The sequence below is a fragment of the Glycine max genome, chromosome 1, assembly GCF_000004515.6.
Source record: "Glycine max cultivar Williams 82 chromosome 1, Glycine_max_v4.0, whole genome shotgun sequence".
Classification (NCBI taxonomy): Eukaryota; Viridiplantae; Streptophyta; class Magnoliopsida; order Fabales; family Fabaceae; genus Glycine; species Glycine max.
The window spans coordinates 16,047,347-16,073,284 of NC_016088.4; the positions used below are offsets into that span (position 1 = coordinate 16,047,347).

At 38.8% G+C, this 25,938-nt stretch overlaps 1 protein-coding gene across 1 annotated transcript in view; it reads left to right on the plus strand.

Moving 5' to 3' along the window:
- The first annotated feature begins 3,104 nt into the window (after positions 1-3,104).
- LOC100797182 (probable helicase CHR10) overlaps positions 3,105-25,938 on the plus strand; it is a 46,779-nt gene continuing 23,945 nt past the window's right edge. Inside the window, exons 1-6 of the mRNA XM_006573152.3 lie at positions 3,105-3,421; positions 4,527-4,534; positions 11,788-11,866; positions 11,977-12,137; positions 12,259-12,387; positions 25,669-25,849. Coding sequence (XP_006573215.1) covers positions 3,235-3,421; positions 4,527-4,534; positions 11,788-11,866; positions 11,977-12,137; positions 12,259-12,387; positions 25,669-25,849 — 745 coding nt within the window. The 5' untranslated portion in view covers positions 3,105-3,234. The remainder of the gene's footprint in view (positions 3,422-4,526; positions 4,535-11,787; positions 11,867-11,976; positions 12,138-12,258; positions 12,388-25,668; positions 25,850-25,938) is intronic.

Below are 25,938 nucleotides of genomic sequence, written 5' to 3' on the forward strand. Positions count from 1 at the left end.
GGTTTCTCATTGGGGATTACTTTTACAAAAAAAAAATCATTGGATGGGAACCTCCAAGAACTCATGCGCCTCCAGGCAATCCTGTATTCCCTGCTTCTATTGATCTCTCATCAAATTCAGATTCAAATTCTTCTGGTGATGAGTTTTTGAGGAAACTTGATGGAGAAGCTGTCAGGCAAAAGGAGGAGAAAAAGTAAAAGCTAAGTGCATCATATGAGGGGGAGCTAAAGTATGAAGAAAACACTCAAGGGGACCTTTATGCCTATATGTCTTCATTATTTTTGTCTTGATACATTTTATTTTGTATGCAAAACACATCTTCTTGATGTGAAAATTATTTATGAATAAAATGAGATGTTTTTCATATTTCTAATAAGATTTTATCTCAAAATCTTATGATGTATATATTTATCTGTCATATCTTTTACTATACATTTGATAATATTCATTGACTCTTACTGATATATCTTATAAGATTGCCTTCAACTTTTAAATTTGTATTTGTTTGCCATTATAAAAAAGGGGGAGATTGTTAAGTTAAAAAACAATTATGTCATAAGACGAATTAGGATCCTTAATTACTTTGATTAGATGCAAATAAATACAAAGGTTAAAAGTCACGTCTTATGCGATATCAAACCATGTCTCATACATTTGCATCTGTGTTATTAGACGATAGAAGAGACATGCCATGATCTAATACATCATGGAATTTAAGAACTCATTTATTGCTCTGTGTCTAATTCATTTCGTAGAGATATTCTCCTAGGATTTGTTGAATCCTATGAAGAATAAATGAAGTTCAAGATTTAGAAGTTGCCAAACATCATCAAAAGACATGCACTGCTAGTGATAGATCTGGTCTGACTTAAAGCAAGTAGTTTTATGCTAAAGTGATAAGCACGAAATCACACAAGAGTGATTTTCCAGCATGAAGGAGTACATACATTTAATGTAAGCATTAAATGCTCCAACGACCACAATCTTCAAATGCGAGCTCAAGTGAAGAAATCTATCCGTTTATAGACAACAAACACTTGAGAAATACCAAAAGCTTTGAAGACATGGACATGAATTTACGTGCTCTTATTTGATTTTTTTATTATAAAAAGCTTTGAATACCTTGGAAGAAAAGACTAAGTGTTGAGATTATATATCCATCTATTAGATGATTGGGAATTAGTCATTGCTCAACCTAGTGGTTGTATCAAGCTTGTTAGAGATAAGGAGAGCAATATGGATAACATGAAGACTAAAGCTTGAAGCTTGGGAAAAAGCTTGAAGATGTTTTGCCTTTTACATGCCTAACTCCCTCGATCTGATCTTTTTCTCTCATTCAAGTATTAATCAATTTTTCTAAAAGGCTCAAGATTTATCTTTGTGAAAGAAATGATATTAATGAAGGATGTTGTATAAGGGTGGATTAATTAAGTATTGATTGAGTTCTGTTCATAAAGTTTTGTGATACGATCCATACAAAAGAAGTCTTTTTGTAACTCTGGTTTTAAAAGTACGTTTTGTTTTGAAAACCTATTCACTCCCCTCTTGGTTTATTGAGTTCCATCATCTTTTTTCAAAGCTTGGGGTTTAGCTTGAGTTGTAGAGCCAAAAGTTACAATGACAAGTTAAAGGAACTTGGTAGTTTGCCAAGAACAGGACATAATCCCAGTCATAAAGATAAACCAATACAAATATATGTGTCTTATATGCCTAACCTAAGATTTAAATTTGATTTTGTTTTAGAAAACTCTGTTTGTTTTGCAAAATCTGTTTCTATTGTCTGAAAGTGTTTCTATAAAAATTTGTTATCTATCTTGCAAAGTTTTTCTTCATACGATAGCCTTGTTTTGGTAGAAAAAGACTTATAATTTTCTAAAATCACAGTTCAAACTTATTATAGAAAATGTACACTACAAATCACATACTATAAACATTTTAAATTTAAAATGAGAAATGTTAGCAAAACACTCTCTAGCTAACACATTCTTTATGATTGATTGAAATTGATTGAAAATCACAATTTTTTGTAGGTCCCACTTGTAGATCTGAAAACAAACCAAACCACAAAAATGCGATTTTTTAAAATTTTGGATTTTACAATTTTAGTTTAAGTGCTTTTTAGATTTTTTTGGATCGATTTGACAGTGTTCAAACAACAATTTGATTTGATTTTAAACACCTTTACCAAAATGTTAGTAAGTAGTTAATTTCTTAGACTAAAATGACAAGTTATGTTCAAAGACTAAAATAAAAAAACATCAATTTTTAAAATTGACAAATTAGACCATCGACAATATGCTGACAAATTAGAATAAGCAACACATGTGACTTTTTTTTTTATGATAATGGGGTCTAGAGATGCCACATAGGCAAAAATGTTTGAATTAACGGAGAAGATGCAACAATATGATAAATTTGTTGTACTTTTTGCATATTTAAAAACTAAATTTTAATTTTCCATCATTTAGAGATCAATCTGTCACTACGATGTACTTTCAGGGATTAAAATAGAGTAAATTACACATACCTCTCCTAAGGTTTAAGATAATTATTACACATGCCTCCCCTCCTTTTAAAAAACCTACACATGTTTTCCCTAAGATTTAGAAAATTACAAATGCTTCCCTTAAGGTTTAAGGAAATTACATACATCTTCCTATTTTTTTAAAACCTACACAAACCCTCTAAAAGTCATGTCCATTGACAATTTTTATTAAAAAAAGGCTAAAAAAATGATGTAAAAACTACAACAACAACATACATATAGATTCATATGTATCGGAACCTAACTTTGAGCAAAAAATAACAAATTTAAATTTTGCGAGTACAAAAAATAGATAATTTTTTTGTAGGGACATATTTTAAATATTTTTATATTTATGAGACTAAAAATATATTTTAGCCTTTTTTAATTAAAATTATCGAGACATATGATTTATTATTGTCAAATATCTAGACAATATTTAAAAGATTTGTGTAGGTTTAATGTGGGACATGCTAGACATAGTCAATTTCTTTACATCTCTATCATGACATATCTAATTTACTCAAAAAAAATAGTAAAAGTAAAAAGAAGTAAATTACGTGCTTGTCCACGTGTAAAAACAGTTCTTTCTAGGAACTCATTTCATTCCCTCGCAACTTCCTTGATTACTTCGTTCAAAAAGCTTCCCCAACCACACCGAGTCACCGACTCGAAGCCACTCACTCGGACTCGCTCTCACCATCGACGCCATGAATCTTAGCTATGAGCAGAGGCTCCAGGTTGTCGCCAGACTCATTCTCGACGAAGACTCACGCCCCGGAGACGCGCCGCTTTACCAGGAGGAGCTTGGGCTGAGGGTGACCCTCAAGCCGCACCAGGTGGAAGGGGTTTCGTGGCTCATACGGAGGTACAAACTCGGTGTCAACGTCGTCCTCGGTGAGACTATAACCCTTTTGATTGTGTTTGGTTGCTCTGAATGTCTCAGAATTTGAAAGAACTATGGTGGTGCCGGTTCTTTTTTTTTTTTTTTCTTTGGGGCGGAAACCGAAATTCGTTATCCTTGGTGAAATTATTGGTTTTCAGTTCTCTTTGTTTAGCTGCGTGGAAAGTCTGAGTGTTTTTAAGAAAATTTGGGATTTGGGGTAGTTATTTTGGTCCGGCCTGATGTGTGTGTATATAATAATTATAAAAAATTATGAAAAATAAGTGAGAAACATAATCTTGCAAAACTGTATAAATTACTATAAAATATACTTTGGGACGAATTTTATGTGCTCCCATTACTCTCTTTGTGGGAACTAGATGAATTTCACTTGATAATAGAGAGACTGTTGAAAAAAGTGTTTTGCTTGCTAACATTTCTCCTGTAGTTTGTAATCACCCATGTCATCATTTTAGGTCTCCTTTTATAAACACATCAAATTTGTCCTTCAATGTCAATTTATGCCATCAAATTAAAACTATTGACATTATCCTTGAAGGACCAAACTTGATATTTCTTATGAATGCAGGACCCAGGGTAATGTGGATTGTGGCATATTATTTGAATTGTGGTTATGGGCTTTCTTTTATTCAATTAATTTAAGAGTTTGAGTGATATCCATATGGTGTTCTCAGTGTTTGGTGAGGAGGAACTTTTTATTGTGCAATGCCATATTCTGATGCTTGAATACAATAAGGCAATGTTGCTGTTTAGTTGTTTCGCATTTCTTTGTAACAATGGGAGTGGCCTAGGGCATGAGGTTTTGACTTGGTGGGGTTTAGGGAGGGTGTATATACGCTGCCTTACCCTTGTAAGGTAGAGGCTGGTTCCAGGATTTGATACCCATTACCAAGCCACAAGTCACTAATTGCATCAAGGCTCACCCTTCATTGTTTTAATTCTTTGTAACAATGAAAACATAATATCCAGTGTGGACTGATAATATGTTTTTGTTTTCATAATTCTTTCTTGAAGATTTTAGTCTAGGTGGGTTCGATAGTATTTGTGAAGCAACAATTTTTTATTAGGTTATGATTATAATATTTCTATTATTTGCAGGTGATGAGGTACACTCTTCAATTCTGTGACAGAGCTTATGTAAATTGAAAGGGAAAATTTTGTTATCTTATTGGTGTTGTGATATGATTTGGTTTCCTGATTTACATTGTTGAGATATAATTTACTTTCCTGATTTACATTGTTGAGATATGATTTACTTTCCAGATTTACATTCTTGCTCAGTTACTTGCTCAGTTGTTGTTTTTATGTAATTGATTTTGATTGTATAATTCTCATTATTATAAAATAAAGAGCTGAGGAATTACTTTTCTCAAGCATTCAGTCAACATCTTCTTGGTAATCAAGTTCATATTAGAGCCTGGTTCCGATCCAAGCACGTCACTGCCACGTGGGTTGTCCCGATGACCACTTCTAATCTAGGTGAACTGCCGGCACTTGGGACAGATAGTGCCGATCTGTTCAGATTTGGCACCGATGGCTCCATTCGGTCATCCATGCACCTCCACACACTCATTTTTTGACGCTCCATTGTTGGCGCGTGAAGCCCATGCGCCACCCTTTTAGACGCGGTTTCCTCCGTACTGCTTGTCGGGCTTCCTTCTTTTTGTTTCAGGGGTGGTTTGACACTTTTACTATCCCCATGAGTGTTGTTTGACCTGTTTGGCTTCTCTGCCACTATTCACTCGTGTCTTGGTACTGTTCATAATTCTGATGACTGATCCCTAGTCCAAAAATCCGGTCTCCTTTGTCTTTTCTGGTTCTCCCTCTATTACGTTAGCAAAACTCAACAAGAATTATATGCAGTGGCAAGCGGCTATGGGGCTATCAGATTACTTGATAAAGACACCCGATGCAATTCCTGATGTAGATTGTGGCCTATGGAAGAAGGTAGATGCGCAGTTAGTTGTTCTCCTATGACAGTCTATCGATCCTACACTCATGGCCTACTTTTACAACTACAAGACTTGTTATGGCATATGGATGAAAGCCTGAGACTTGTACTCAAACAATGTCCAACACCACTATGATGTCATTCATAATTTGTCTACACTGAACATGAACAATGATCTTCCTTCTTACTGTTGTAGAGCTTAGTCTACTATTGATGAGTTGAAGACACTTATAATTTCCGATGACCCAAAGAAGATGATCAACAATTTGGACAATGTGCGTATGGTGTATGAACTCCATGGCCTCCACAAAGAGTTTGAGTCTGTTTGCAATCAGATCTTGACAAATCCCAGTGTTCCCATCTTAGAGGAACTCATGGGATGACTTCTTTGGATTCCTTTCCAAGAAACCGTATCAGTATTGGTTCTTCCACAGGTGGAGAATCTTCAGCTTTTGCTGCAGAATGTGACCGAGGTTGAGGCAGTTATACTAGTAGAGGAAGTGGTCATAGTGGCAAAGGTGGATGCCCATAGTGTTCATACTGCAAACTTATGGGACACACCAAAGATACATGTTATCATTTGATTGGATTCCTTGATTAGTCTGCAGCCATTGCTTATTCTTAGTCCCTAGAGTCTGAATAACTAGTAGGCATGGCAACGGGGCTGGTCGGGGTTGGGTTTTTCTTACCCCACCCCCACCCCCGAAACCCAACGGGGGTGTAGATTTACCCCATTCCCGCTCCCGATGGGATCAGGTTTTCCCCTCCCCGCCCCACCCCGACATGCTTATAAAATTTTATAAATTTTTTTTTTTTTTCGTAGAATGAAAAATATAATTTTAAATAGCAATTATAACATATTTTTAGATTGTACATGACAACATAAAATCCAATCCAACACTAACATAAAATTCAATTCAATAGTTTCATGTTTTAGTGTGTTATATATATGTAATGATATTTTTGTAAATTAATTATTAGCGGATCGGGTTTAGGGGCGGGTATTAATAATCCCATCTACAACCCCAAACCCGACTTTGGCTATCAGGGAAAACTTGACCCCGACCCTGGTCAACTCGGGTTTTCCCCGTTAAAAGCGGGGCAGGTCCGGGGTGGGCCCCTTGGGTTTGGGTCCCATTGTCATGCCTAATAACTAGAGACCAAGATCCAACAAAATATTTTGTCAAATGTTGAATATAAAGACTACCTCCAATACAAGGCAACCTGACAAGCTTGTGCTGCAATTGCTCATTTTGGTAATTCTACAGCTTGCCTCTCACTCACCTTTTGTTAGATCTTGGATATTGGACTCTGTTGCTTCTGATCACATAGCTAGTAATCCTTCACTTGTCTTCAATTTGTAAGAAACCAAATCCTTTCACCACATAACCCTAACCGATGGATCTAAAACCCCTATTATTGCTATAGGACAGGCCACCCCCACCCTCTCCTTATCCTTAAACATTGTTCTTTTTGCGCCTAAGTCTCCCTTTAACCGTGTTTGTGTTAGCCAACTCACCTGAACTCTTAATTGCTCTATTACTTTTCTTTCTGATTCTATTTGTAGGACCGGAGTATGGGACAAATGATTGGCACATGATATGAGTCACTTGGTCTCTACTACTTCCACTCACCAACAGTTGTTGCGTGCACCACTACTGAGTATCCCAATCTTCTCTGCTGTCATTTAGGTCATCCTAGTCTGAATAAATTGAAGGCGATGGTTCCCAGTTTCAGTCCTTGGAGTGTGAATCTTGTCAGCTTGGCAAACACATTCGGGCTACATTCCCTAGCAGCATTCCTCACCACACAAATTTTCCTTTTGCTCTTGTCCATTTAGATGTTTGGGGCCCTAGTCATGTCCCATCTATGTTAGGTTTTAGGTATTATGTCACTTTTATTGATGATTTTTCTAGGAATACTTGGATCTTCTTATTGAAAGAACGATTAGAGTTGTTTTCCGTATTTCAAAAGTTTTGTCTTCAAATTCATACTTAATTTGGCAATAAAATTCATAATTTACATAGTGACAATGCAAAAGAGTATTTTTTTAATCTTTTCACAATTTTATGGTAACTCATGGTATGATTCACTAGTCCTCTTGTCCACATACACTGCAACAAAATGGAGTTGCTAAACACAAGCATTGACATATTATTGACACTGTACGTACCCTCTTAATTCGCTTAAATGCACCTTTAAAATTTTGGGGGGATGCAGTTCTCACGGTTGGGTATCTTATTTAATAGAAAGCCCTTTTCTTTTGTCAGTAATAGAGTTCCTCACTCTATTTTATTTCCTGACGAGTCTTTGTTTCATATTCCTCCTCATGTTTTTGGCTTTACTTGCTTTTGTGCATCCAGGTCTTGATAAGTTGAAAGCTCGTGCTTCGTGCTTTCAAGTGCATCTTTCTTGGTTATTCATGCACCTCAAAGGGTTATCGGTGCTACCCTCCTGCCAACCACCAGTTTTACATGTTTGCTGATGTCACCTTCTTCGAAGATAGACCTTTTCAACTCACCCATCTCCTCTGAGTCTGTCTCTTAGGTATTACCTATTCCTTCTGTCATGCCTCACCAAACAGTTTTTTCCCCTCCCTCAACACCTCCCTTTCTTGTTTATCACCGTCACCCTCGACCCCGCATCCCTTATTGAAGAAAGCGGTGCATCATCTCTTGTTCCAATCATTCATCCTGTTGCGGTTGACTTTGATTTACCCATTGCCATCCACAAAGGTTACTGTACTACTCGCAATCCCCATCCCATTTATAATTTCTCAAGTTATCATCGTCTTTCACCTTCCTACTATGCCTTTGTGTCTGCCCTTTCCTCTGTTTCTATACCTAAAATTGTCCAGGAAGCACTTTCACATCCAGGATGGCGACAAGCGATGATTGATGTGATGCAAGCTTTAGAAACTAATCAGACGTGGGCTTTTGTCCCTCCACCTCTAGGGAAATCTCTTGCTGGTTGCTGTTGGGTCTTTACCATTAAAGTTGGACCCCATGGACAAATCGATTGGTTAAAGGCTTGACTTGTTGCCGAGGACTTCACTCAGATCTATGGAATTGACTACAGTGACACCTTCGGCTGGCAAGATGGCCTCTGTTCGCCTCTTACAGTCCATGGAAGCTATGCGCTAGTGGCCTCTTTATCAGTTGGATATCACGAATATATTCCTACATGATGATTTAGCTGAGGAAGTCTATATGGAGCAACCTCCTGGGTTTGTTGTTTAGGGGGAGTCTAGTGGATTTGTTTGTATATGGAGTATACATTACTTGAAGTATATTTTTACTTCCTACTGTACTCAGTAGTTAGTCCATAGTTAGTCAGTATTGTTAGTTTATTGTTGTTAGTTATTGGTTAGTAGTTAGTTAATGTAGTTTGGATAGTTGTGTGACAGCTGTCACTAACTAAGAAGTTTCACAACTGTAACTGCCATATAGTCCAAACTGTATTACGTTATCTGATGGGTTGAATAATGTCTCTTCTCCTTCAATCTCAATCTCTTCTCTATCAAATTCTCTCCTACCTCTTTATGGCATTCAGAGCTTTGGTCGATACAAAACCTTTTTTCATGGCTTCCGCAACTCCAATTTCTCCTCCTTCCCTCTGCCTCTACTATGTCGACAAATGTGTTGACAGCGAGTGCTTTGAAAACCTTCGCGCACTCGATTTCTCAGAAACTACACAACAAAAATTATCTTCTCTGGATTCAACAAGTTGAACTTGTGATCAAGGGTCATCACCTTCAATTTTTTCTCGTTAATCCAATAATTCCACAGAAATATGCTTCTGTCGAAGATACTGATGCGTATAGTGCTTGGGAGGAACAGGACCAATTTCTTCTTGCTTGGCTTCAGTCCACCATCTACATGCAACAGCCTCCTGGCTTTTCCTCCCAAGATAAATCTCTTGTTTGCAAACTGGATAAGGCACTCTATGGGCTTAAACAAGCCCCCAGGCAATGGTTTGAAAGGCTTCAAAGCACCTTACTGCATTATGGTTTTCACACCAGCAAATGTGACCCCTCTCTCTTTATCCTCAAAAAGGACAGAAATGTGGTGTATCTTTTAGTGTACGTTGATGATATCAACATCATTGGAAGCTCCAATTATCTCATCAAGTCTCTGGTCAGTCATCTGAATTCCACCTTTGCTCTAAAACAACTTGGTCAACTAGATTACTTTCTTGGCATAGAAGTTCATCATACACCTACTGGTTCTGTGTTACTCACTCAAAGCAAATATATTCATGATCTACTGCACAAAACTGACATGGCTGAAGCAAAACCCATTTCTTCTCCTATGGTGACTAACTTGAAGCTCTCTAAAACTGGTAATGATCTTCCTCCCAGATCCACTATGTACAGGTCAGTGGTGGGGGCCCTTCAATATGCCACTATCACCAGACCTGAGATTAGCTTTTCTGTGAACAAAGTCTGTCAGTTCATGTCCAAACCCTTGGAGTCCCACTGGACTGCAGTAAAGCAAATCCTCAAATATCTGAAAGGTACTCTGCACGTTGGACATAGATTTGTACCAGCCTCTCTTCATCAGCCTCTCAGTCTGCATGCTTTCTGTGATGCTGACTGGGCAGCTGATCTTGATGGCCAAAGATCCACCTCAGGTGCAGCCATCTTCTTAGGTCCAAATCTGATCTCTTGGTGGTCATGGAAACAACAGGTGGTAGCTAATTCACTAACCTGCGCATTTATCTTGTGGTGTATGTAGATGATATTGTTATTACAGGAGATGACCACAGGGGTGTCCGGGATCTTAAAAATCATTTGTCTCAGCACTTTCAGACTAAGGATTTGGGTCAGCTAAAATACTTGCTGGGGATTGAAGTAACTCAATCAAAGACCAGTGTTGCCATTTCCCAAAGGAAATATGCTCGTGACATCCTGGAAGACATTGGGATGGTAAATTGTGTAAGCCTGTTGACACTCCCATGGATCCAAATACCAAACTTATACCAGATCAGGGGGAGCCCTTCTCTGATCCAGGAAGATATCGAAGATTGGTTGGGAAGCTGATTTATCTCACCATGATTAGACCTGACAACCTTTGCAGTCAATGTTGTAAGTAAATTCCTCAATTCTCCCTGCAAAAGTCATTGGGATGCTGTCATACGAATCTTGAGGTATATAAAAGGGTCTCCCGGAAAATGGATAGTTTATGAGAACAGAGGCCACCTTGATATAGTTGCATATACTGATGCGGATTGGGCTGGTTCACCGAGTGGTCGCAGGTCAACCTCGGGATATTGTGTCCTAATTGGTGGTAATCTCATTTCTTGGAAGAGCAAGAAGCAGAATAATGTGGCAAGGTTTTGTGCGGAGGCTGAATATTGAGCTATGTCAGTTACTATGTGTGAGCTGATTTGGTTGAATCAACTCCTTAGTGAGCTCAAATTTTGCAAAATTGGGTCCATGAAACTTGTTTGTGAATCCCAAATAGCCTTACATATAGCATCTAATCCTGTCTTCTATGAACAGACTAAACATATTGAAATTGATTGTCACTTTATGAGAGAGAAGATAATTTTTGGAGAAGTCACCACCTCTTTTGTCAACCCTAGTGGTCAGCTAGCAGATATTTTTACCATGTCACTTTTAGAGGGCAGAGGATATCCTACATTTGTTCCAAGCTGGATGCATATGATCTATAAGCTCCAGCTTGAGGGAGAGTGTTGCAATATGATTTAGTTTCTCGATTTACATTGTTATGATTTAGTTTCCTGATTTACATTGTTGAGATATATTTTACTTTCCAGATTTACATTGTTGCTTAGTTACTGTTTTTATTGAATTGATTCTGATTGTATAATTCTGATTATTATAAATAAAGAGCTGAGGAATCACTCTCCTCAAGCATTCAGTCAATATCTTCTTGGTACTCAAGTTGGTATTACAGTCATGAAATTCACCTTTTTAAATTGGTTATTTGACATTTTCGTTCCCTGTAATATTGTCCTATTGTTATGTGAAATTAGCATATTGCACCCAGCAGAAGGGCTGTTTCATGTTTATTAGATATCATATGCTTCTCGAAATAGCTGTTTACTTGCTTATAAAGTTTCAGTATTCTTTTATGAACTAATTGAGGGTGAATTTACTCATGTCACGTAAAAATCTGTATTTATGAACTAATTGAGGGTGAATTTACTCATGTCACGTAAATAATTGTCTCTCATTTTTTCATATACAAAGAGCTGCATTATCTTAAAAATGGTTAACTGCTAAGCAGTGTACATGCTTCTGAATATTCCCCAAGTTTTGATTTTCGCTAATTCAGCAGATATAGAGCTGGATACAAGGTTCACAATATTGTCATTGGAATGCAAAATCAAATGTGATTCTAGATTTGTTTATTTTGATGTGTTCATTATTGATATGGACAGATGGGACTGGGCAAGACTTTGCAAGCTATCTCCTTTTTAAGCTATTTAAAAGTATGCCGGTTGTCACTTGGGCCATTTTGTGAGTGAAGGAATCTTTGCTTGATTTGATTTGATAAATTTTAATTTTTTCTTGTAATGTGTATTCTGATAAATACTTGTCTCTTTCATGCTTTTATTTTATTTTTTCAGTGGTTATATGTCCTCTAAGTGTGACAGATGGTTGGGTGTCAGAGATAGTCAAATTTACCCCTAAACTCAAAGTCTTCAAATATGTTGGTGATAAAGAATGCAGGCGCAATCTACGCATGAAAATACATGAATATGTAACAGGGCAGTCATCAACACTGAATGTGAGTGCATTATACTTTCATACACTCATTGAATCTGGATGGCTTTTAATAAAATACCATGTTTCTGTTGTCATACGAATGTCTGTCTACTAATTTTAGTTGTGGTGGAACTTTTTGGCAGGTCTTGTTGCCTTTTGATGTGCTGTTAACCTCATATGACATTGCACTGATGGATCAGGATTTTCTTTCTCAAATATCATGGCAGTATGCAATTATTGATGAAGCTCAGAGACTTAAAAACCCATCAAGTGTACGTTGAATATTTAATGCCCCATGTATTGTAGTTTTCAATTAAGAATGCTTCTGTATATTAAACTTGTCTAATTACTTTCTTTTCAGTGAAGCAGTAGTTGGTACGTATTGTAAGAAACTATAGGGATTAAGGTAGGGAAAGAGGAAAGAGAAAATAGAGGCTGAAAGTGAATAATGTGAAACTAATATTGATTCAATGTGATGATCAGATACAAAATGTAAAATACTTATGCCTATTTAAGTATTTATACTAATAATCGACTCCAAATCCTAATTAAGTAAGGAAACAAATTGTGAAATATAAGGAATATAAAAGCCAGTTCAAAGGGATAATCAAAGATAATGGTAATGGTATTATGAGATAATTTTCAATTTTCATGTATTCTAACACCCCCCTTAAAGCTCACTATTTAAGATTGTCACAAATGAACCCTTTAGAAAATATAATGTGTTCTCCACAAAACATGGTTGCAAAGGAAACCTAAGGATGCTAGAGACATCAAAGAGATTAGAGATGAGCATTGCTAGATGACAACTTAGCAAGATGGCTGGAGTGATCACCAGTCACCAACCTGAAGAGCTGGTTAAAACTTCTCCAAGTTCATCAAGAACAACTTCTTGAAGCTTCTTGACACAAGAAAATTTAGGAACATGTTGACAGCTGTATGTCTATATTAAGAATTAATTAGACAGCTGGATGTTTATTTTTGGAATTAATTTTCTAGAAGATTGAATAATTAGGATCAAGATCAGATTATTTTGATTTGATCTGATTTGATTATTATTTTGGGTCAGAATCAAATCTCTCTGATTTGATCTGATCCCTTTTTATTTACTTTCCTTTTTACATTTATTATGTAATTGGCAGTCTTGCCTATATATGTAAATCTTTTATTCCTGAATAATATACAAGAATTATTCTTCCTCTCCTATTGTTTTTCTCCCCAGTAGTCCCTAAAATTACATGGTATTAGAGCTTCGACTCTGATCTTGTGGTATCCCGCCATGAAACTGTATCATCCCCTATCATATCTGATTCTCTGTCCATGGGTACCAATTTACAGCTTGTGATTCAAAAGCTGAATAGTAAAATTATGTTGAATGGGCTCAATCCGTGAAACTGGCCCTTGATGGCAAGGGAAAGTTGGGCTACCTGACAGGAGACGCTTCTCAACCAGGAGTGACCGACCCCTCTCTCCCAAGATGGAAGTCAGAAAATTCACTAATCATCGCATGACTGATCAACTCAATGGACTCTTCCATTGGGAAGCCATACTTATTCCTCCCAACTGCGAAAGATGTGTGGGAGGCCGTCCGCGATTGCTATTCTGATCTAGAAAACTCTTCTCAGATTTATGAACTGAAGACTCAGCTGTGGCAATCCAAACAAGGAGACAAGGATGCGACAACCTTTTACAATCTCATGGTTACTCTTTGGCAGGAGTTGGACCAATGCTATGAGGATGATTGGGAAAATCCTAATGATGCAACCAGGTTCAAGAAGAGAGAAGAGAATGATAGAGTTTACGTGTTTTTAGCAAGCTTAAATCAAGAACTGGATGAGGTGTGTGATAGAATTTTGGGCAGAAAACCACTGGCGTCAATGCGAGAAGTGTTCTCTGAAGTTAGGAGGGAGGAATCCAGGAGGAAAATCATGCTGCGAAACTCTGATGGTATAAGGATGCAAGAAGCTGAAAGTTCAGCCCTGATTGCAAAGGGACACGAACCAGAAGGAGAAAAAAAGAAGCGACCTTGGTGTGATCATTGTAGAAGACCATGGCACACTAAGGAAACCTGCTGGAAACTCCATGGAAAACCACCCAACTCAAAAAAGAAACCAACTGGAGAGGGTCGGGCTTTCCAAACCTCAAATGCTGAAAATGTGGAGCAGAAAGGCAACTCCGAGTCATCTCCATTCACTAAGGAACAACTAGAGCACCTGTATAAACTCTTTACCACAAAAATGTCAGTGACTCCATCCTCTTCTTTGGCTCAAAAAGGTATCTCTTTCTCTGCTGCTCTCCTTAGTTCCAAACCTGATTCCAAAGCTCCATGGATCATCGATTCTGGAGCCTCTGACCATATGACAAATTGTTCAAAATTGTTTTCCACATATAGTCCTTGTGCAGGTCACAAAAAGGTCAAAATAGCTGATGGTACCTTTTCTACTATAGCCGGTGTTGGTTCTATTCCTGTATCTAAAACTTTAACCCTTCACAATGTCCTTCATGTTCCAAATTTATCATGTAATTTGTTGTCTATAAGTAAATTAACACATGACTTAAATTGTTTGGCTATTTTTGATTCCTCTACATGTAAATTTTAGGAGTTGAGTTCGGGGAGGATGATTGGCAGTTCTAAAGAGGTTGATGGCCTCTATCCCTTTGAAGATGAGTCTGGTCCTAAGGAGAAACTCCAGAAAAATTGTCTCAATTCAATTCTGATTCATGAAGATGAAGAAATAATGCTATGGCATTATCGGCTAGGTCACCCCAATTTTTTGTATTTGAAGCATTTATTTCCTGACCTCTTTAAAAATAAAAATCCAAATTTGTTTTCTTGTGAAATTTGTCAATTTGCAAAACATCATCGTTCCTCTTTTTTTTTTGCACAGCAAAAATCAAATATTATATATGAACTTCAGTACTAGGTGTACTGAAAATATAGATATGAATACAAGGCATAAAAAGCCTAAACCCCACGAGGGAGAATCGATAGATAGGACGAAATACAAAGCCAACCCAACCCCTTTAGGAAAAAGCCTCCTTCAGATTAGTTGACCAGAAATTAAAGTGCAATTGGAAACCCTTCTCCACACACTTAAGCCAGGACCAGGTGTGGAATAAAGCCTCATCCATGACCTTTTCTGGATTGAAAGGCTGATTATTGAAAATCATGCCGTTTCTGTGGTGCCAAATGGACAATGACAGAGCTATCCAGAGAAATTCCCATCTCTTGACTGTGCTGCTTGGTCTATTCCATTGAGAGAATTGCAGAAAATGATTGTTTGGGTCAGTGGAGAGAGGACCCACTCTATTAACCCATCTCATAGGCTCCCACCAGAGACTCCTAGTCTTGGAACAGTTGAAAAAAAGATGATTGGCAAATTCTTCTTCAAGGTCACATAAAGGACAGCTATAAGAATGCAGAGTCACTTGCCTCCTTCTGAGATTATCCCTAGTAGGGAGCCTGTTCTTGAATAATCTCCATGAAAAAGCACTAGCTCTTGGGGGAATTTTCAGGCTCCACATGATCTTAAGAACCCTGTCCTCATTAGCATTATCATGAGCCTCCTGCAGCATTTTATAAGCAGACTTTGTGGAATATAGGTCATTAGGATCAGGCTTCCAGCAAAGGAAATCCCTGCTGGAATGATTGATGTTGCCTGACTCAATGTCAGCTAGGAAGTCAGCTACCATGTCAATTTCATAGTCAAAAAAGTTCCTTCTCCATGTTAGCTTCCATTCCCATCTCTCTTCCACAAAATTCCCCATAGAATTGATTGAAGAGGTCTGCTGATTGCTTATTAAAAAAAGAGTAGGATATTTTGTTTGAAGATTATAATTATCCCCCAGCCATTTGTCCTTCCAGAAGCTAATTTTGGTGCCACAACCCACTCTCCACTTGAGGTTATCAACAAAACAGTTGTTGTGCTGCTGCTGGAAAATAGCCTTTAAGTCTTGCCACCATTGAGAGTGGAATTTACTCTTACCGCCAGAGATCATCTCTTTCCACCCACCATATTTGGAGATTAGAATTCTAGCCCAGGGCTGGTTCTGGTTATTGGCCAGCTCCCACCCCCATTTGCCAAGTAAAGCCTCATTAAAGATGGATAAATCTTTGATCCCAAGGTCCCCTTTGTTCTTGGGGAGGCAAACTGAACCCCATTTTACCCAAGGTATCTTGCTGGCCTCTTGCTGACCTCCCCACAGAAATTTTCTCTGGATGGAGACAATCTTGTGCACCACTTTTTTGGGAATCTTGAAAAAAGAAAGAAGATAGATAGGTAAGGCAGCTAAAACTGAGTTAATGAGAGTGATTCTGCCCCCCATAGATAGGCTTCTTTGCTTCCACTTTGCAAGTTTATCTTCAAACTTCCTTATAATAGGCTGCCACACACTCCAGCTCTTCGAGGACACCCCTAGAGGAATTCCGAGATAAGAAAAAGGAAAATCCATGTGACTGCAGTTAAGGAATTGAGCTGCAGCCCTGCACCAACTTCCAGATTTGCCCAGACAGCCAAGATGGCTTTTAGAATAATTAATCTTGAGGCCAGAAACGTTTTCAAAGCATCTCAGAATGCATTTTAAAGATCTAACATTTTGCTGAGTGGGATCTCCAAAAAACAGGGTATCATCAGCATATTGGAGGATGTTCACTTCTTCTTTTAAAATTCCAACTCTATAGCTGCTGAATAGATTCTTGGACACAGCTGATCTCATCAAACCTGTGAGGCCTTCCGCTACAATATTGAAGAGAAGGGGTGCAAGGGGATCACCTTGCCTTAGACCTCTCTTAGGAGCAAATTCCTTAGAAGGACTTCCATTAATTAAAATGGATATGGTTGCTGTAGACAGACAACCATTAATCCATTTCCTCCACCTATCACAAAAGCCCATCCTCATGAGCATGTAGTCGAGAAATCCCCATGAAACCGAGTCATACGCCTTTTCAAAATCCGCTTTGAAAACCAAGCAAGGTTTATTTCTAGCCTTAGTGATGCAAGCTCCATTGGAGCTTGTAGGCCTAGGATCTTCTTCATCAATGGATTCCTTTGCTTCTTGGAAGATGAATGACAGCGGAATGGAGAAAGGGAGAGAGAGAGGAGACGCCACTTCAAGGAGAAGATGAGTCTAGAAGAAGCTTACCACCATAGGAGGCCATGGATAAGAGCTTGGAGGAAGAAGGAGATGAATGAAGGGAGAGGGAGAAAAGAGCACGAAATTTTGTGCTCTAAATGAGCTTTGAAATCTGAAGTTTAATATTCAAATGATCAAAGTTGAAAAAAATGCACACACATGACCTCTATTTATAGCCTAAGTGTCACACAAAATAGGAGGGAAATTCAAATTTCACTTGAATTTGAAATTGAATTTGTGGAGCCAAACTTTGGAGCCAAAATTTCACTAATTATGATTAGTGAATTTTAGTTATGGTTCAGCCCACTAATCCAAGATCAATTCCAAGATTCTTCACTAAGTGTGCTTAGGTGTCATGAGGCATGAAAAACGTGAAGGACATGCACAAAGTGTGACTATATGATGTGGCAATGGGGTGTAGTAAGCAAATGCTCACCTCCCCTCTAAAATTTAATTGGATTGGGCTTCTACCAATTCAATTAAATTTATTTCCAACCACACACATCAAATATCCACTTAGTGCATGTGAAATTACAAAACTACCCCTAATACAAAAACTAGTCTAGGTGCCCTAAAATACAAGGGCTGAAAAATCCTATATTTCTAGGGTACCCTACCTACATTATGGAGCCCAAAATACAAGACCCAAAATTAATGAAACCTTATTCTAATATGTACAAAAATAAGTGGGCTCGTACTTAGCCCATGGGCCCGTAATCTACCCTAAGGCTCATAAGAACCCTAGGGCCTTCTCTTGCATCTTTGGCCCATTCTACTTGGAGTCTTCTATCCAATGCCCTTGCGGGGTAGGATTGCATCACTTAGCCTCAGCTATAACCTCATTAGCAATCAAGACACCATGCAGAATGTGTCTTCCTCTCATGAAAGCTGTCTGTCTATCATCTATAAGGTGAGGTAGAACAAGGGCCAGCCTCTTGGCCAGAACTTTAGCCACGATTTTATAGACGCACCCTATGAGGGAGATGGGTCTATAATCATTAAAAGATTGAGGATCATTAATCTTTGGGATGAGGGCTATGAATGAAGCATTAGTTCCTTTGGGGAAGGAACCATTGATGTAGAATTCATCCATAAACCTGATGAAGTCAGGTTTCAGGATCTCCCAAAAATGTTTAATGAAGTTGAAATTTAGCCCATCTGGACCAGGGCTTTTGTCCCCCCCACAGTCCCAAACTGCTGATTTGATCTCCACTTCAGAAAATCTAGTCACAAGGCTTTCTTTATCTCTTGAATCAAGAGTAGAGAACTGGACACCATCAAGGGTTGGTCTTCTAGGAGCTTCCTCTGAAAATCTGTCCTTGAAATAAAGGATAGCTGCATTTTTAACAGTGCAGGGTTCGTGAACCCACACACCATCTATGAAGATACCTTGGATGGCATTTTTTCTCCTTCTATGGTTGATCAATCTGTGAAAATAAGTAGAGTTGCTGTCCCCTTCTTTTAACCACTTTACTCTAGCCTTTTGTCTTAGCATAGATTCATAAGCATAAGCTGCATCCCACAATTGATCTTGAAGGGATTTCTTAAGAATCAATTCCTCCTGAGATGGAGCTCTATCAATTAGGCCAGTCTCCAAATCATTCAGCTCCTTTTTAATATTCTGGACTTTTTTAGCATTAGCTTCCCCATTTGTCAAACTCCAGCTCTTAATACTCTGCTTAAGGTGTTTTATTTTGTGATTGAGGACAAAGCCTCCCCAACCAGGAGGGTGGTAATTGCCCCATTTCTGCTCCACTAGCTGCTGGAACCCCTTGTCCTTCAACCACCAATCCATAACCTTAAAAGGTTTTGGCCCCCAATCAATGTTCTTTGACTTCAAGAGAATAGGGCAGTGATCAGAAAAATCCCTATCAAGCACAAACTGAGTTGAATCTGGCCATTGCAGAAACCACTCATCAGATAAGAGGAACCTGTCCAATCTGCTCATGGCACTGCCATTGGGTCTGAACCAAGTGAATTTCCTTCCAATGGACCTAACCTCCTCTAATGCCATCTCTGAAATCCAAGAATTGAATTCAGAAATGCTGGGGTCAGGACCCACAAACTGAGCTGCACTCACTCTCTCATCTTGGTGTCTTATAGAGTTGAAATCACCTACTACACACCATAGACCTTCTTGAGAGGATGTCTTCAGCTGCAGAATTTCATCCCATTGCTGTCTCTTCCTATGGATGTCACACGGAGCATACACATTGATAATGGAGATCCTCTTATTGTCTTTGATCCACATTCCTTCCAACAAAATAAATCCTGCCCCCACTACCTTTCTATCAACTGAAAAAGAATCATTATTCCAGATGCAGAGGAGGCCACCAGCAGCATTAATTGAAGGGGCACATTCCGAAGCAACATTACAGTCAGCCCATAAATACTGACAAGTCCTCCTATCAATGGCTTCCATTTTTGTTTCTTGGATACATAGAATATCAAGATTGTTGGTCAAGGTCAGTTTTCTGATAGCTGACCACTTGACACCACTACTCAGCCCTCTAGAATTAAAGGATAGAGTATTCATGAGTCAATCTTATCCTTTCCCATCACAGCTGTTACCTCTGCTGTATGTTCACTAGCAACCTTAGCAGTCTTCATGTTTACAGAACTGTGTTTATGCTCTTCAAAAGAAAGGCCCAAATCTCTGGCTAATTGAAGATGAAAGTCTTCCTCGTTTTCTAGAGGAGCTTTGTTGAAACTACTGGAAAGAATAGGGCTGAGACAATGCTGGTGCTGAATTGAAGCCACCTCCGCTACCTGAACATCCCCTGCCATGTCATCTTTTTTATTGAGCGTGTCATTTTCTGTAAGATCCAGGGAAAAGGTGTTATATACGTCCCTTTTGGCCTTTGCAGCAGAGTTGCTGTTTAAATGGGCCAAGAAATTTCTTCCTACACCCTCCTTTCTTCTAGAGTAGACCTTTAAGCTGAGGACAGATTCCTCTCCCTTTGATGTTGGGCCATTAGTAATGAGGCCCAAATCCTGTAACTCCGCATTACATGCCTTTTTCTGAACGGTGTTGTTTACTTCAAAAGTCTCTTTGTATGAGAGATTTGAATTTGGTTTGACCAGGGGGTATGACACTAGGTTAATATCCTCTGGATCATGCTGTACGACCCAAAGGTCAGCCCCTTTACCAGAGTCAACTTCATTGGGACCTTCACCTGCTTTTTCCTTAAGAAGCATCTACTGTTGGCCAAGGGAGGAATCCCTACGTTCCAGAATACCATGTCCATGCAAGTGGCTATGGAGGGGACCGTTGTAGTCCACGTGTCGCGCGGGGAGAGGCGATAGGCCCACAGCAGATGGCGCCTCCAAACGATGCAGTGACGCGTCGTCGTCACAATGGGCTTCGGACTCCGTGCGCCACAGGTTGATGGCCCTGGTCCACCGTCGGCGGCGTCTGTCCCTGAGGCAGTTTGACGAAGCTCCGTCGGGAGTGAAAACTGTCATGCCGTCGTCCGAATCCTCCACCGCTGTTGTGAACGGCGATGGCAGAAAAATCTCCGATTCCGGTCGCCGTTGCCGTTTTCCTTTAAAACAAGGCATGTCCTCCCTTAAAACCAACTGATGCTCTGTACCATTCACCGTAACCACCATGGATTTGAAGAAAAATGGCTTCTCCTCCGTACGTAACAGAACCCTCGCGACGTCGAGTCTCGAGCGATCCTCCGTCTCCTCGTCGAGCTCGATAAGTTCTCCATATGTCGATAGCAAAGTCGCAAAATGTTCCGCACCCCATATCTCCAAGGGAACACCCCAAATGTGAATCCATATTAAGCGGAATTCGGTCTTCATCTCCGGTGTCCATTTCTGGATTGAGTATAAGGGTGTCTCTCCATTAGATTGTTCTCTGAGATTGATCTTTCCTGCTTTGGCTTCATCCATGTCAAAAAGGATAATCATGTCGTCCCCCCAGTAGGATACCTTCATCTCCTCTCCTACCACCTCCTGAACCTCTTCCACCACCCTCTCAAACATACCTCTGTTTTTGATACGACCCACCCAAGCTTGGTCCAACCATTTGTTGTCCTCCGTTGAAGTATGAAAAGTTACAGATGTAACAGGAGGTTCTGAGCTATACTTCCCCGACAAAGGCATCATAGACTCCTTCTCTTTCATCGCCGGATTGCGCTTAACAGCTTCCGCATATGATTTCATGTTGGTGGATGGCAAACTGTTGGGTCTCCGTTGGTTGGGTTCCATGGGGATCGTGAGTTGCTTCCTATCTCCTTTACCTTCTCCCACCAGGTTCTGGATGTCTCTTTTTCCTCCTCTCTGGAACTTTGGTTTGTTAACAAACAACTTCATACCTTCTATGAATATGTTATTGTCAAGTTGTCTCTCCAATCTACCTTCCTCCTCTACACCTTTAAAACGAACAAAGCCGTATCTGTGGCCTTGTTTGTTCTTAGTCCTAGGTACGAAAATCTCCCATACATTTCCCCATTCCTGGAATAACTTCCAGAGAAATGACTCACTAACGGAATTTGGAAAATGGGAGAAGTAAAAGGAGGTTATGTCCTTTTTACTCCTCCATGATTGGGGTCTGTGTTTCCCCCTTGTCTGGTATACGTAAGTTTGTCTCTGTCTACATGAATCAGCTCCTTGTTCAGTTTTTGTCTGTCTCCAAGGCTTCCTCCTACCTCCTACTTCGATCCAAGGATCCTCCTGGTGTTTATTATCAGTGACTCTGTGATTGTCATCTTCTCCGGTGAAATTTCTTTCAGCCATGACTTGACATCTTCTCCCCCTACACTCCTTACTCAAACTGTATCGAGCCCTTCCATATAGGTTCCTTCTCAGGTCTCTGGCGCTCGAACGGCCTCTCTCTCGCACAAGCTCCCTCTCTTCTTCCTTCACTCCCTTTCTCTTTATCTCTCTCTCTGACTCTGTGTCTCTCTCGATCTCTGTCTCCCTCTCGTTCTCTGTCTCTCTCTCCATCTCTGTATCTGTCTCTGTTTCTCTCTCCATCTTTGTCTCTGTTTCTCTCTCTAACCCTCATTCTCTCTCTATCCTGCAATCTCCTTTGCATCATCGTTCCTCTTATTCCCCTAAGAATTATAAACAATCTAATCCATTCACCTTAATTCATAGTGACGTTTGGGGACCTTGTCGGGACCCTACACCAAATGGAAAAAGAGGTTTATAACCTTCATAGATGATCATACTCGGATAACATGGGTTTACTTGATGAAAACAAAATTTGAGGTTGAAAGCATATTCAAAACTTTTTTTCAAATGATACAAACACAATTTCAAGTGAAAATAAAAGTTTTTCGTAGTGACAATGGAAGGGAATATTTTAACAAGCACTTAAGCAAGTTCTTTCTTGAAAATGGGATAATTCATCAAAGCTCTTGTGTTGACACTCCACAACAAAATGGAATGGCTGAATGGAAAAATAGACACCTTCTTGAAGTAGCTAGGACATTATTGTTTCAAAATAAGGCACCAAAATATCTTTGGGGTGACGCAATTCTCACTGGAACATATTTGATAAATAGAATGCCTAGCAAAATCTTGAATTTCAGAACTCCATTAGATGTTTTCATAAGTGCTTTTCCAAATAACAGACTCTCGTGTACTCTACCTCTTAAAATATTTGGGTGCACTGTTTTTGTACATATTCATGAACCAAACCAAGGGAAACTTGAGCCTAGAGCAAAAAAATGTGTTTTTGTTGGCTATGCTCCCAACCAAAAGGGATACAAATGTTTTGATCTCACTTCCAAGAAAACCTTTGTTACTATGGATGTTACCTTTTTTGAAAAAACTCCTTTTTTTAGTGATCGTCTTCAGGGGGGAGACAAGAGGAAGATGTTCAATATTTTCAAATACAAAATTTAGATTTCTCAGAAAGTTTGGATTTTTTTAGAAAATTTAGAAGAGGCAGACATTGGGAAAGCAAAAAATTTGGGTGAATCAAACCAGTCAAGTCAAGACAGCCATGAAAATGATATTTTAGAAACTGTATTGTCAAAACCAAAAGTTGAAAATGAGACAATTAGAGTTGGTAACAAAGGTATTCAACCCTTTGACTGTGTTTACTTAAGGAAAAAAAGACTTCAAAGAATAGAACCAAATGATTCTCGAAACTGCCAGTCATCCGAGGATCCATCAGGTAAGAATCCTTCTAGTTTTGTTCAACCCATTCAAAATACTGTGGAATTTGAATCTGTTCTTACTGTTCCTGACCTTGTTGAACCTATTTTTGACAATTCTGACCTTCCTATTGCTGTTAGAAAAGGTGTAAGGTCCTGTACAAATCATCCTATTTCTAATTTTATATCTTATGAAAAATTGTCTCCTACCTTTAGAGCTTTTACTTGTGAATTGACAAAAATAGAAATAACAAGAGATATACAGGAAGCTCTAAGGGTTCCTAAGTGGAAGGAAGCTGTCTTGGAGGAGATGAGAGCTCTAGAAAAAAATCAGACTTGGAAAGTGGTGGACCTACCAAGAGGAAAAACAACCGTGGGATGCAAATGAGTGTTTACTATCAAGTATAACGCAGATGGGTCTGTTGAGAGGTACAAGGCCAGACTAGTTGCCAAAGGCTTCACACAAACCTATGGTATTGATTACTCAGAAACTTTTGCTCCTGTTGCAAAACTTAACACCATTAGAGTCCTCTTATCATTGGCTGCAAATTTAGACTGGCCATTACAGCAACTTGACGTAAAGAATGCCTTTTTAAATGGGGACTTAGAGGAGGAAGTCTACATGGACTCACCTCCTGGTTTTGAATCTCAGCTCAATCAAAAGATTTGCAAGCTTCAAAAGTCTCTCTATGGCTTGAAACAGTCACCTAGAGCATGGTTTGAGAGATTTGCCCAGTTTATTAAGAAGCTGGGATATTCTCAGTGTCAGAGTGATCACACCATGCTTGTGAAACACTCTTCTGAAGGAAAGATAGTTGTATTAATTGTCTATGTGGATGATATTGTAATTACCGGGGATGATTATAGAGAAATAAATAATTTGAAGGCATCTCATGCGGGTGAATTTGAGATTAAAGACCTTGGATCCCTAAAATATATTTTGGGAATGGAGGTTGCAAGATCAAAAAAGGGGATTGTGGTGTCTCAACAGAAGTATATTCTAGACCTACTCAAAGAAACTGGGATGATGGGTTGTAGGCCAGCAAATACTCCAATAGACCCCAACCAGAAACTTCGGAGTGAAGGCAAAGGAGACCCTGTAGACACAACCCGATATCAGAGATTAGTGGGGAGGTTAATTTATCTATCCCATACCTGTCCAGATATAGCCTTTGCAGTCAGTTTAGTGAGCCAATTCATGCAATCACCACACGAGGAACATTTGGAGGCTGCCCACCGAATTTTAAGGTACCTTAAAAGTACTCCAGGCAGAGGATTGTTTTTCAAAAAAACTGGACAGCAAGCTATTGAAGTATTCACAGATGCAGATTGGGCAGGATCTATTATGGATCAAAAATCAACATCCGGTTACTGCAAATTTGTTTGGGGAAACTTGGTTACTTGGAGGAGTTAAAGACAAGATGTATTGGCCAGGAGCAGTGCCGAGGCTGAGTATAGGGCAATGACCCAAGGTATTTGTGAGATTTTATGGCTTAAAAGGATTCTAGAAGAATTGCAGCTTCCTATGACTCTTCCAATGAAATTGTATTGTGATAACAAGGCTGCAATCAGTATCTCCTAGAACCCTGTTCAACATGATCGAACCAAGCATGTTGAAACTGATAGACATTTCATAAAGGAGAAGGTGGACGCCGGCCTAATTTGCATGCCTTTTGTTCCTTCTTCACAGCAAGTTGCTGACATTCTTACAAAAGGATTGTTTAGTCCCAACTTTGAGTTTCTTGTAAGCAAGTTGGATATGTTGGACATCTATGCACCAACTTGAGGGGGGGTGTTGACAGCTGTATGTCTATATTAAGAATTAATTAGATAGCTGGATGTTTATTTTTGGAATTAATTTTCTAGAAGATTGAATAATTAGGATCAAGATCAGATTATTCCGATTTGATCTGATCCCTTTTTATTTACTTTTATTTCTGCATTTAGTATGTAATTGGCAGCCTTGTCTATATTCTTGAATAATATACAAGAATTATTCTTCCTCTCCTATTGTTTTTCTCCCCAGCAGTCCCTAAAATCACAGAACACAATTCCAATTGAAATATTCTATCTAGATTATGATTATGTAAGATTGAGGCTGAGATTTTGTTGTGAATATGGTTGATATAGGCTGAGATTATGTTTGATTATTTGTTAATTGGTAGTTAGCTGTAAATGTTTTTTTGATTGCTGTAACTATTTCCTTTTATTTTTTGTACATGATATAGGTAATTTGGCTAGAATATTTTATGAATATTCCCTCTAAGATTATTTGTTCTTGTTAAAATTCTGAAACTTTTACAGGTTTTATTTAATGTTCTCAAAGATTGCTATATAATGCCAAGACGGTTGTTGATGACTGGCACACCTATTCAAAACAACCTTTCTGAATTGTGGGCGTTGATGTATTTTTGCATGCCTTCTGTTTTTGGTACACCGGATCAGTTCCTCTCTATGTTTAAGGACATCAGTGATCTTTCACCAGGTCATTCTTATTTAATTTAGCATTGCTGGATTGTGAATTATTGTTGTTCTTCTTGAAGTTTGATGCACAATTATGGAATCTGAATACTC